The 13,907-nt window shown below is 32.6% G+C and overlaps 1 protein-coding gene across 1 annotated transcript in view; it reads right to left on the bottom strand.

Moving 5' to 3' along the window:
• The window catches only part of DNAH8 (dynein axonemal heavy chain 8), a 108,760-nt gene that overhangs the window by 44,660 nt on the left and 50,193 nt on the right, over window positions 1-13,907 (bottom strand). Inside the window, exons 41-53 of the mRNA XM_042815576.1 lie at window positions 13,552-13,739; window positions 12,217-12,303; window positions 11,969-12,076; window positions 11,062-11,196; window positions 10,497-10,658; window positions 9,483-9,729; window positions 8,094-8,335; window positions 7,874-8,014; window positions 4,834-5,071; window positions 3,877-4,019; window positions 1,380-1,514; window positions 500-622; window positions 46-259 (exon numbers count right to left, since the gene is read on the bottom strand). Coding sequence (XP_042671510.1) covers window positions 46-259; window positions 500-622; window positions 1,380-1,514; window positions 3,877-4,019; window positions 4,834-5,071; window positions 7,874-8,014; window positions 8,094-8,335; window positions 9,483-9,729; window positions 10,497-10,658; window positions 11,062-11,196; window positions 11,969-12,076; window positions 12,217-12,303; window positions 13,552-13,739 — 2,163 coding nt within the window. The remainder of the gene's footprint in view (window positions 1-45; window positions 260-499; window positions 623-1,379; window positions 1,515-3,876; window positions 4,020-4,833; window positions 5,072-7,873; window positions 8,015-8,093; window positions 8,336-9,482; window positions 9,730-10,496; window positions 10,659-11,061; window positions 11,197-11,968; window positions 12,077-12,216; window positions 12,304-13,551; window positions 13,740-13,907) is intronic.

The raw sequence follows: 13,907 nt of genomic DNA, 5'->3' as shown, positions 1-13,907 counted from the left end.
AAAAAAAAAAAAAAACAAGAAGCAGAAAAAAAGAGAGAGAAGTACCGAAGATTTTGTCAATGGATGCATTGGATGGCAATGTACAGTTGAATATACAAAATTGTCTTTTTAAACGCTGTGGAATATCATTACGGCCTCCTCCTGGATGTATCATTGCTGCTATTATTTGTACATCTACAATAGTGGTGAAGTCTCCAGGTTTATCTAAGTTGTACATTCCTTTCATTTCCATCATTTGACGAACAATTTCATTTGTTATCTGTAAGTTTATGTAACACAAAGATCAGAAATTCAAGCCAAAACATATCATGGGACAATTTGATTTCTTCTTGTAATGTTACCATTAACACCCACAGAGACTTAGTCCAAATTCAGATTAAATTATTAAATAGCATCACCAATGACTTAAATTTAATTAAAAATTTCAGAAGTCCCCTGATCTCCTTATATATGAAAAAAAATATCAGTTTAGAATAGACTGTACTTTTTAAAAACATACCTGATCTCCCCATTCATTGACAACTGGCATATTGATATCATCAATAAAAACAGTCATTTTCCTGCCTCCAGGAGGTCCATAAGTACTTCCAACACGTTTATCCACATAACTTTCTATCGTTCTCTAAAAATTAAAGAAAGCTCTTGTTTTTTTATCTAAAGCACAATATATATAATGTATTGATTAAAAAAAAAAAAAAAAAAGTCTAGCTTTCTTTTACAACACTTTACTTAACAACAATTTCCTCTTCTTTTTAGTCGCTCGGCATTGATAATGAAGGAACTCTATTCAGCTATTGCAGTTCTCCAGACTTAGGACTATAATATACAATCCAACTCTAGCTACCAGAAAAGTTTTCTTAAAAATGACAAAACTAAAATGTCATTTATTTAAGTACGGTGCATTATTTCTACAGGAAATATAACATCTTCTGTGAAGTCTGTTACAGTCTTCAAACAGATCAAGATTAATGCAAGAAGAGGGAACTGCAAATATAAAAGGAAAAGAGGAGATTGGAAATTATGAAGTTTGTTGCCTATCTTTTTTCTCATGCTTCACAAACAATAAAGAAAGAGCGGGACACAATTTGTATAAGCAAAAATGTCATTAATTGAACAAGAAGTGAAGGGTCTTTAGAGAAAAGAATTCCTAAAATTCCATAGTGAAAAAGCACACAGTAATCACAAATATATGCATCCCTATATGAGTGACTATATTTCACTCTTGTCTGCAAAAAACAATTATCTTACAGAATTTTCTGAAGACTTTAAGTACTTAGGCAAAAAAAGTTCCTTTAAACTATATTTCTACCTCACTTATCCTCAAGAACTAATTACATTTAAATATATATTCAAGAATTGCTTAAATGGTATATTTTTACCTGAAACATAAATGGTTCTGTGGCAGATGAAAAGTTTAAACATTTTGACAAATGTTCTTCTGGATTATATTTCTTCACGTATGCCTTAATCATGACAGTCTTTGCAGTTCCCTGTTCTCCTATGAGCAAAACTGCCTGCAATAGACATTTAAATTCCATAAGTGGTACCAAAACTGTTAACTAAATATGCATAACAGAGCTATTTTAGACAAAGGGATTTTTCCTCTAATACTTTGGTCTAATATTAGATGGCATATTGTTCTGATAGTTTTCTCAGTGTGTCCATATGCAATGACATGTATGTGTTTTTCATACCACCTCCATTTTCGAAGACAGATTACTTACTGAGTCAAAAAATGAAGTATAAAGAGAGAATGTTGTAGAGATGTGGGTATTTTTGTTTGCTTGTTTTTTTTTTTTTAAAGCCAGTTCCTTAACTTTTCAATTTTCTAACACATTCATTGCAGTAGTGATTCGCAGCAGATGACCTTAAGGAGGATTTTATTTATAATGAAAGTGGTCTCAAACATCTAATCTGAATGTTTTTTCAAGTTGTTTTCTTAGTAGATATTTTATTTTTGCCCTCATTTCTAATATCTCATTTCCTGGTTAATCTGTATGCTAAGCGTCATTTTCATGTAAAAAAAAACTAATAAATACATCAAGAAAAAGGAAGTTTTTCTAGTTTCCTTCTTGTATTGGAAAATCTGAGCTAAAATCAAAATGTTGCTAAGTAAAGGATTAATGGTGTAGTGGTACTTTTTTCCTTTCTTTTAAAATTCCTATAGAATTCTCCCATTTTGTTTCATGAAAGGGAGCTAAATAGGAACCTCACTTTTTTCTTCAGACATAAGAGTCCTTCATGTTTTCATCCTAATTATATCTGTTTGACCGATGCCATTCTCTTCATCATTACTGCATGAAACAAATTCAATCAGTTCAAAGAGGGGCGTATTTATGGTCACTATACTTGATAACACAGGAGATCTCTGACAATACTGTATTTGAAGTGCATTTGAAGTGAAATATTTGAATATTTGTCAGTCTCTTCTACTTTAAATTAATGCTCTCCAACAGATAACCATGATGATCCCATATGGTTTAATTCCTTATCCAATTTCTTGAATATCCAAGAGATCAATTGACCACACTAACACAGATAGTAATAAACTTTGGAGAATCAACAAGTCAGACAAACATCACTTTTTTTTAATCTAGTTCCTGTATTTCAGCTGTAGTTGGAAAGAAAGTTCATGCTGTTATGATCTGATTCATGAGAGAAAATAATAAATGCATTCCTCAAATCAAAATTCAATGTCTTAGAAAATAGGAATGCTTGAAAATAAAGCACACTGACTATCTTAGATGGGAGAATTTAGCTCAACCAAGATGCAGACACTAGTTCCACGGTACACTGAATTCTGAACTCAAGAAAGGTGGATAAAACCATACGTTACAGGAGCACTGAATCGTGAAAAGGAGTATGGCTAAGAAACTATCTTTAGAATATTTCAGTATTCATTGTGTGCACTGTAATGATTGCACAAGAACGTACCTGGAAATATTACAAATATCTCCCAAGGCATTGACATACAAAGACTAATCATTTGTTCTCAAATATCAAGATTTGGTATGTTTTTATAATCTGTGTCAGATACGTGAAAGAGACAGCCACAGTATGATCTCAGGAACAGTTTATCAAGTCCAAGTAAATGGTTTTGTGCTAAATCCCAGAATTTCACAGAAAAGCCAAGTTCCATCACTGGATCATGCACTTTTGGTATTTCTAATATTGGCTTCAGATACCAAGAAAGAAGTACTCTGAACTGTACTTCAGAATCCAGCACAGGTTTCCACACTAAGTTGCTGGGGCTGTTAATAACATTGTGCTAGAGCAACTGTGGGTTTTTCTTGTCTGTTTGTTTTTCCAGAGCATAAACTGTGCAAATAGGACTATACATATTTATGTTGTAAATAACTATTGTCTGATGGCCTTTTGGCCATGATGCCAGATTGGATTTTACTGGTTAAATCAATGTATAAAGTATTTTCTCCTTTTCTACAGTCAGGGAAAATGCTATTAAATACAGCTTTCCTAATGAAAGAAAAAAATGCAGTAAAGGCTAGTGATTTCATTTATACTGAATTGACATGGGAAGCTCATTATCCTTATTTTTCTGTTCAAAAAGCATAAATTAGAATGAGGACTATGGTGCAAATACTAGGAACAAGGTTTTAAGTCTTTTCTCTAAAAAAGATGATATGTTGTTGGGTTTAAGTGTTAAGACAATAGATATTTTATTAAGATATTTTAAACCTCCTTGGGAGACAGCAAAAACTACAGAAGATTCAAGCTAAGGAAATAAAAACAGAGCAATACGTAAATAATGGTGCAGCCAGAAAGCCACGGCTAGAGACAGAGAATGACTGCAACCCTCAATTACCACATGTGTAAGTTTCTGTTTTTCTACAATTAAAATAATAATTTTGTACTTACTTTGTGCTGTTTTGCAATTGTGTTTATCAAAAACTGAGTTCTGACATTGTCAACATTTGGAACCAGAATAGATGCATAGTCTGGGACATCATCTGTTGGATACACATACTCCTGAACACTTTTACTCCAATGTTCCCAATCACCTGAAATTAAAAAAAGATTTTGTTAGTTAAAAAAACCCAACCCTATAAAATATAAAAATATATAAAAATAATGTCTACTATTTAAATATACATACAGCTACTTAAATAAAAAAGTCAAAACAATGGTTACCTGAAAACTTGTTCTTATTCTGCTGGTGAAAAGTTACAGAATATGAAAATATGGGTGGTGTGTATAAACTAAATCAATATTGCTGGCAGGAAAATAACTGAATTTGGATAAATTAGAAATAGATGCATTCCCATGACAATATCATGTAATAGATCAGTAAATTCTTTGTGAAATTGATGTACCTGCATTAGTTTACCTATAAATTCCCCGTGGAAAATAATATGCTACTTGAGGTCTTATGAATTCTAAGATTTACTAGTAATTATCAAACATGGATGAACAATGATTAAAAGTGGAATTTAAATCAGGTCATATGTTTAACCAAAAATACTGTGAGGAAATTAAATACAAATGTAAAATTAAATTAATCTAGAACAGACTGGAAATAAATTATTCTAAAAACGTAGACTGGTTAAAGATAAATAACAGAAAAAAAATATCTTTAAGAATGAAATTAAAAGCAAAAGAAATAAGAAAATATCACCGGTGAGAAATGTATCCCTGGTTTCCAACTTCTTTTCTTGACAGCTGATGCATAGAGAATGTGAACTACTACCATACTTCCAAAATCTTTACTCATACAACCAGGGAAGAAGTAGTAACTTTAAAATTCTAGTGAGCCATATTAAGTTACAAAACAGCAATAAAATAACAATCTTTTTTTATTATTCAGATTATTCTTACCATTACCAGTGACATAAAACTCATACATCGTTTGACTGGTGCCAGGGGGAATTTCTGGTAAATCTAATTTGTTATCATGAGCTCTGATGAAGGCTTCAAGTTTATCTCTGCTATCCAACTCCAAAAGGGCGCCTAAACTCCACATTATTGCAAAGCAGAACAATTTATGCAGATGAGATATAGATGATAAACCACCTTCTTCCTTCGATGGAATCAAACCTTCCAGAAGATTAATGGACTGAAAATATTGTAAAATATAATGCATTAAGAAAGCATCACATAATCACTTTTTAATTTTATATCGCCATATATGTATTTACATAAATTATTCATATGCATTCAAACTTTAAATTATAATCGAAAACAGATACAGATTACAAAAGAATAACATAAATTCCAGAATATCAAGGAATAACATGACATTCAGAACTGTAAACCCAAGAGAATAAAGGTATCCATGTAAACCTGCACATATTCAAAATTACTTCAGTATTTTGACAGTCAAATATTCTTTTAAAATACATCTACTGAATAACGTCAGTTACAAGCTAGAGTAATTGAGCAATATTTTAAGAATATTTATAGTATCTAGTGGGATATTTATAATTCCAAAACCAAATACCCACCATTAAACATTATAATTTATGTGCCTCCTCACCACTGGAAAGTCCTTAAAGCGTAGTTTTCTATCTTTAAGCATAGAAAAATTTTCAGTTGCTGTTTAATGTTTTTATCTCAATTACGGTCAAATATTGAATATATCACATTGACTTCCATTTTGTGTTAAAGAGGAAATCTTTGAAGTATCAATTTTTATGATTTCTTCCCTCTCTAAGGAACTAGATTCCAGAAATCTAGTAACTCACTATTTATTATGCTGCCCTCAAGCCAGATGGTTGTTTTGACTGTCTTAAATAATATCACTTGTAAGACTTTTTTATACATAGCAGTATCAAACACATTGGTTCAAAATATATCTTTCTAACCGAGAATCAGATTTTCAGACAGCACCTGGAATTAACTTTGTAATAAATTATTTATGTTGTCTTAGATTTCATAATCTCACATACTTCCTACTCACAAGTAGGAAGTAATGCAGTACCATATACAAACAAACACACCCACACATATATAAACACATATGTAATAATATCTATATGAAAAAATATATAATACAGCCTAGGGACCTAAATAGTTTAAATACTTTTAATTGCTTTAAAAATCGGTTTTAAAAAGATGACTAACCACTATTAATTATAGTTAAGACTGTTAAAATAATGCCACTAATTTTCTTTGAAAGAAGAATTATAAGCTATCTAATTATTTCAGAAACAGGCTGTATCTGTTTATCTGAACAAAATCTGTTCATCCTCTCAAACATAACACCACTTTAAATTTTTCCCATGATGCATTGGCTTATAAAAGTATTTTGCAACAAGTTTTTGGAGAAAGAAAACAGATAGAAACAAATAGCTTCAAAAATACAAAAATGGTTCTAAAAAGTCAGATGACAACATTTTCCCAGCATCTCATCTGTAACAGTGACCAAAAGTGGATACTTTCTGAAAAATAAAAACAAAGGAAAGCTCTGACAAATCCTACTGGTACTCTCTTGGCTTGCAGTGGTACTGGCAGTGGTACTTTCTGTACTCTGCCCAGTGTAGGGCTTTCAAAATCAAATAGACTTTCTCTGGGTTTACTAATCATTTACAGATTTTTCAACCATGAAAATTTCAGGGCTGGTCTTGAACGTACATAAACTTTTACTATCCATAACACCCTTCAGCAAGACGTTCCATCTATCTGCTACATACAGCACGGTACAGTTTGTTTTTTGCTTGTGTCAACCTCTCCATGAATTTCATTTGCCATTTCACTACCAATTTATTCAGTCTCATAAAGTCTGTCTATAGTTCTTCATGGTAGCTGCTTTGTCCTCAACACCTTGAACAATTCAGTCATCAGTAAACTTCTTCAGCTACAACTTTTCCTAGTTGTTTATTAACATTTTGAGTGGCACCAGCCCACCGCTGTTGCCTCAGGATCAATTCTATCATCTCTACTTTGTAAGAATTGCTCCCTTATTTCAATCATTCGTTTCCTATCTTGTAATCAATTATTGTTACCTAGAAACGTATCACTTGCCTTTTGCTATTATTGCTTAGGTTGCATGTAAATCTGCAGTAAAGAGCTTCATTGAACACTTTTATTTCTTCATGAAGACCACACTAATAGGAAGCTGACTTTCCATATATACTTACAAGGTGGGATAGCCCTAAATAAAACTGTTGACTCTTCTCAAATAAATTTTACTTGTCTATCTATTGAGGTTGTTCAGAGGAAGGTAAAGAGCTAAAACACAAATATAAGAATAAAAATGGCAGAAAAAAGATAATCTGGAAACAGTGGTAGAATATATATAGTTAGAAAAATCAGTGGAAAGTATAAGGAAGAATCTAAGAATCATCACGTGACAACTGATTCATAAACAAAACAGCTGGAGACATGCAGTATAGGATTGGCAATCATAGTAGATCTGTGAAGTAAATATTTTTTATTACTAAAAAAAAATCAATGATCGGCTCCCACTTGAAGAAAAACTCTGACTGACTGACAGGACGAAGAAAGCAAAAGTAACTATGTTGACCTTGGAAGCATTGACTGAGAGAAATCACATATGGAGATAAAAACAGAATTATTCTCTGCTGAAAGTACCAGTAGGTTATTTTGACCTTTACTGCAATTTGTTTGGTGTTTATGGAATTGGAATGAAACCACTAGCTTATTAACTGTATGCTTATGAAAACCAAATAAAGCCTTCAACTTCTGTTCAACTCAAGACAAGTTCAAATACGAAGCAATAAGGAGAAGTTCATTCTGCACACTTCTAACTACTCCTGTATTCCCAAACTAATACTGAAGCTGTGGTTTTCTTCATCACAAAACAATCTTTTCAAATGAAACTTTATTGCTATCATATCACTCAATTTTGCAGATTTGCAATATCAATTCATACAAGATTACACACTACCTGTTTTACCTGCATAATGTAGTTACATTCCAGAAGCTCCATCTTTGGATCAAGGTTTAGTTTCATGTATGTATATGCTGGTTCAAAGATTCTGTCATACAAACTTTGCAAAATTTCAGCTTCTTGAGCAGAACGTTTTTTCAGCCATGACTGAAAAACATCCACAATGTTATTCTGTATAAGCATACCACCAAATAAAATTAGGAGTAGCTAGCAATGACAATCTTACTTGTAATATTGGTCTCCAGCTAAGGGCAGAAGAGCTGATGTAGACCATACCCATACGAGAAACTGTTGCTGGAGATGCATTCTCAATGTTGTGGACTTCAAATAACAGCTTACAAGTAGGAGACATGGGAATTCGATCTCCATTTGCTAGAGTGAGAGTCTTGTTATCATCCAAAACTGAATTTAGATTCTCAATCCAGATTGCATCTACAGGACCATCTAAAACCAGAAACACATTTTCACCTGGGGAAAAAAAAAACAAAACAAAACAAAAACAAACAATGAAAAGAGCTATAGTTAATATACTTAAAGAACAAGCTTATTGCAAATTCTACTGTCTTCAGAGATATTCATTACTGTATGAACTGCACAGCTAGTAAAGGCATCATCTCTGAAAGAAACAAATGACTATGGCATGCCTATATCTTTACAACATACATTTGTGATGACATTACTTATGCTATCTGCATAGAATCAGATCATTACTCCCTCATTCTCCCTCCTCAACAGGAAAAGAGGAGATATTAAGAAGAAAATGCTCATGGCTTAAGGCAAAGACAGAAAGATTGTTTACTAGATACTGTTATGCAAAACAGAGTTGACTTGAAAAAAGTAATAAAATTCATATAGAAGATATTTATAGAAAGGATGTTAAGATAGTTGAATTTTTACGGAGGAGAGCAACCAACCAGGTAAAAGGCCTGGGGGGCACGTGAGGGGAGGTGGAAGTCGCTTTGTCTAATTTGGACAAAGGGTGGCAGAGAGAAGACTTCATTGCTCTTTACAACTTCCTGAGGGAAAGCGGAGAGAGAGGTACTGATCTCTTTTCCCTGGTAATCAAAGGGAGCCTTGGCATCTTGGATCTCTGCCCTCTTGGCCCCTGTTCCCCTTTTAATCCCCCTTTTTTTTTTAAAAAAAAAAAAAAAAAAAAAAAGAACCACCTTCTAGGAAGGTACCCTAGAAGAATTCCCTTTGATTAATACAAATATTTTTATTCTTTCAGATGCAAATGAATATTTCTGTGAAAAGGAATTTCAGTACACTGCAATATAAATATAAGTAGTCAATACAAGAAAAACAAGAAAATATTAAAGCTAGTGCAATAAGTACAAGTAAATCTTCACTGTAATTTATCAGTGCAGCCTAATACATCTGCACTGCAGAACCAAAGTGGCAAGGGAACAAACAATTTAATTATTGTTTTTACTGTTTAATGTTAATATTGAAACAATTGAAACAATAAGTTTTTAAACTCTTCCTCTTTCTTGTGAAGAGATGTGAAATATCATCTGTAGTTGTTTTCAAGAGGAAACTTCACCATATTTTCAAACTTGGAATTCTTTTCAACATCATTCATTTTCATGATAAACCAAATGTAGCGTTTACATACCCTTTTTAGCTTTCAATGTTTTCCTCCACAGTGTAGAAAATATTCCATCTGTCCAATCATTAGTTGCAGCATCTAGTTTTCCAAACATCTGAGGAGCTGTAATAGCTTTGGGATTCATTCGCATTTCTCTATGAGGTTGTCCGCATTCTGTCAGTGCTCTCATTAATATAGTTATGACCATTGTTTTTCCAGATCCACTGGGTCCAAGTGTCATCAGCCCATGACGTACTAGAGAAGTTTCATACAACTATTAAAAAGCAAAACATTTTGAGAAATATGCTTTTGGAAGATTTTTGCTTACACTTGTACGTGTTTGATAGTCACAGATTATAAATACATTAGACATTCAAGGTCAGGAACTCAGAGATCAGTTTGTATTTCCTTATTTGTAGCATTTTGTGGAACTGTACATACTTTCGTATCCTTATCTATTAAACACCAAACAAGTTCACTATAAAATGGCTTACAGAACTAAATCTAGCCTTTTTCTGTATTATTCAAAAGGAAAAAAATGAATAGTAGCAAAATAGTAGCAAAACACAAGAGTGTATAATAATGAAAGTGCGAAAGCATCTTAAGTACTTCCTATGGGATTTTGTAAGTTAAGACCACACAGCTGATTAACAAATCTAACACTTTGAGGACTTCCTTGAAGTATTTATGTACAAATTACTACAGTCCAAAATGCATTCTTATGCTCTGCTGCCCCTATGCTAGCCTACAAAACTCATGTTTAAAGAGCTAAGTACATAATTTCCTTTTTCATTCAAATAACTCAGATGCACTAAAATACATGGGAAAGGCTGAGTTAGCAGCATTCTTTAAGATTTTTTTTTTTATTTTTCTTTTTCTGGATATAAATAATAGATTAGTCTTCCTAGTGTGGTTTACACATAGTCTTTATTTTATTCTTATATTAGCAGCACAAGTCTTTGAACGAGACAGTGATTTAACCACTAACATGGTGTTTTGACTTGCATTTGCTAAGAAGATACTACAATTTTTTTTTTTTACCTGAACAAGCTTAAGATTCCATGGTGGATGATTAGTCAATCCTGCTTCTTCTACCTGATTATCTACTGCAGCCTGAAGCTCATTATATTTATTACTGTCCAACTGCAACCCCGGAAACAGATCATTGATAAGACTCAGAAACAAGGGCTCATCTTCATCTATCTGAAAAAGTTATTCAGTGTTAAAGCCCAGCTATCCACAGTTCTTAAACCCAAATTGGTATCTACTGTAAAATATTTAACAATAAGAATATAGTTTTTAAACACAAGTGCTTGTTCATAAGCACAGTAAGCCAAGAATACAAATCACTAAGCTGGCAGCATTTTCATAATGTCATCTGTATGTCATGTGAAAAACAAATTTGAAATTTATTTCAGTTATTTATGCTGAATATCATACCCTACAGATTTGGTACATACGCTGGATTTATGGCACATAAATTTGATGCATATACAAATTATTCCATTTATTGATAGTAATCAGCCTACACCCATTAGTATGTAAAACATCACACCCCAGACAAACCACTATTAGATTAATTAATTAATTACTATTAGACTCTTACCAGCTTTGAAAGATTCATATCTCTTAGCCCCCTCATAACAATGCTTAATTCGCTTTCATCTGGTCTGGCCCTTTTTTGAGTTCCGAGAGTCCTAAGTACTGAAAGGATATTCCTCAGACCAAAGTCATAATGAACCTAATAGAATGTGAAAATATAGATCATGCGTCAGTAACAAGTTCTCTACCTTTATTTCATTAGAATAGCAAATCTAACTTGTCTGTTCTATAGTATGGTCACACTGCCTGGAAAAGTTAACTCAATTTGGAATTGTTGCTGTTCTTTAGAAATTATTCTATTAAAATAAACAACAGATAAGAATTTTATTTTCAGGAAGGAGAGTATAATCTTTCTAGTTTGGATTTTGTTGACTTCATCGTTTACAAACTGATATAGCAATTATTTTGTAGCTCTCTGCATCAGTGATTTAAAAACCAATATTTGCATTCTACCCTGGATAGTCCCAACTAAGGCAGCTTAAACCCAAGGCTTCAGATCAAAGCAGTGTTGTGAAATTCAGAGCAGTTCTGTAACTAAAATCAAACTTAAGACATACCTCTCGCAGAAAGCTACAGATGCTTTTCTTGATTTCACTAAGCATTTCAGAAAAATGAGACACAAGGTTAATTTTCCCTGCCTTGACCACATTTAGGCAGATAACTTCATATATGGGCAACTACAAGTTATATTTTTTTAAGAATTAGATGAATGTGTGTATGTAACTACATATACAAGAACTTACATGGTTCAAAAATGTTAATAGAAAAATGCTCGGATTATATTTGAACTATTTCAATATTTTATTAAAAGCATGAAAGTGGTTGTTCAGAAACAACCTGCACAAATGAAAATCCAAAGGGTTGCATTGCATAAATACTAAGACAAAGGGGAAGAGAATGCATAACATTACCTGCTTAGTGAGCTGCTCCTCACAAAGTTTATAAAGAACGAAGAACTTCTGAGACAAAACCACATTATCAATAAATCCATAACTTGCAAGCTTAACTCTTATAATTATCTGAAACACAATGTTTTCCTTTTAGAAATAAGGGTGTTGGGTTTTTTTTGTTTCTTTGTTTGTTTTTTAATAGATAAGCAAATTTAAATAGTCAAATAACAAAGTACATTTTTTTCTTTCAGTTCAGTCATTAATTTTACCTGTCTATCTGGAACCATCATTGACACAGTTCTGAACAAAATTTTGAGATTTTCTGGTAGCTCTTGGCGTCCAGCATATCCAGGATTCTACACAAGAAAACAAATTGTGTTATTATTTGCATCAAATAATACTCTTTTTATTTTTTGAGAAAAGCAAGTTTATGCATAAATGCTTAGAGCTGTTGAATTACATCCTTTCTCCACTAATGATTAAAATAGGAAGTAAAAACTTCAACCAAACTATGAATTTAATAATTGCATAAAATTGCATTATAACTGAAATTGTCTATCATAATAAGCCAGTAATTATAATTTAAAATTTTTGTGGAATAAAATCTACTTGGTTCATTGCTTCTAGTGTATTCTTAGAGCTCTACACTGAGATTTCAGCAAGATAAATATGATAAAATGAAAGGTCATCATTTTCTCTAGAGTAACTAAAGAGTAGATAGTTGATAGTAGCTTAACTCATACTGATCAAATGTTAGGCATTTGGGGAAGAGAATTTCCTAAGTACCGTTTAGAAGAGGTATGTTGTAAAGATTCAATGACTAGCAAGAGCTGTGAGACTTATCTTTAATGTATATATACTGCAAGAATTTTTCACGTGTTGCCACTGTATGAAGGTCTCCCATAAATGTCACCCATAGAAGTCTCATGACGCAAGACACATTTTTTCATAATGCCTATGCTAAATCCAGGATTGGAGGACACAGCAGAGATCCCTTTGCCACAGAAGGCAAAACTGGACAACTTAGTATTGTGTCTAAACTAGTAAGCACATCCACATGAAAGAATTTTTTTTTTTTTTTTTGAAAACCTGTTGTCACAAACATATGAGGAGGGGGATCACCATACTCATCCTCTGTAAATCAGCTTTATCTTTTTTTATCCATATAGAGTATCTATTAGACAAGACACATCTATTTGAAAATTGTCCAGGTTTAGGAAAAGGGTCTCTTTTCTTTTTTTCCCTCCAGTACTTTTCTCAATAATAATGTTAAAGCATTTCAGATTAAGGTAGTTAAGTATGTTACTGTTTTGATCCTCTCAACAAGCACAGAGAATTCTGAAGGTTTGGCCAAACTTCTAGGTTGACGACACAACGAACTGCAGTACAGTAATGAGGGGGTGCAATGCGCCGAACTGAGCAATAATCTTAAAGCAAAAACTAAGGCACGCAATTCATGGAGAATTATTTGTGTGTTCTCTAGTTTGGTCTATTTCTTAGCAACAGCTCCAACTAATTAATCAAGTAATTTCCTTTCACCTTGTCACGTCATTAATGTCATATGGCATAATTTGTCACTTCTAGGGAATTACTGCTATATTTACCATTGTTAGGAAAATTCCAAACTCTGGATTTAAATCTACACAGTCTCCATCAGAAAAAATGAACTGCTTTTTTCTTTCTTTTCTTGCTGTTAAGATAATATAAATTTGTTGTGCTGCAACTGACAAGACAGGCAACTCAATCCGGTTGAATTCATCAAAACATCCCCAAGATCCAGACTGTGCAAGACCTAAAAAAAAAAAAAAAAAAAAAAAAGATACAAAAATGTGTAATCTGCTTTTTCTTCAGGTATATTTGAGATACTTGAACTATATGTTTGTCTTTTTCTTCAAATAACTAAATAAAATTGGCTTTATTTATTGCCCTGGGGCTAAGGTCAAACTTCTTCCAAACCACC

Source organism: Centrocercus urophasianus, unplaced genomic scaffold (assembly GCF_019232065.1).
Source record: "Centrocercus urophasianus isolate 14NV4802_14NV808 unplaced genomic scaffold, USGS_Curo_1.0 seq_10, whole genome shotgun sequence".
In the NCBI taxonomy this organism is placed as follows: Eukaryota; Metazoa; Chordata; class Aves; order Galliformes; family Phasianidae; genus Centrocercus; species Centrocercus urophasianus.
This window is presented reverse-complemented; position numbering and strand designations above follow the sequence as displayed.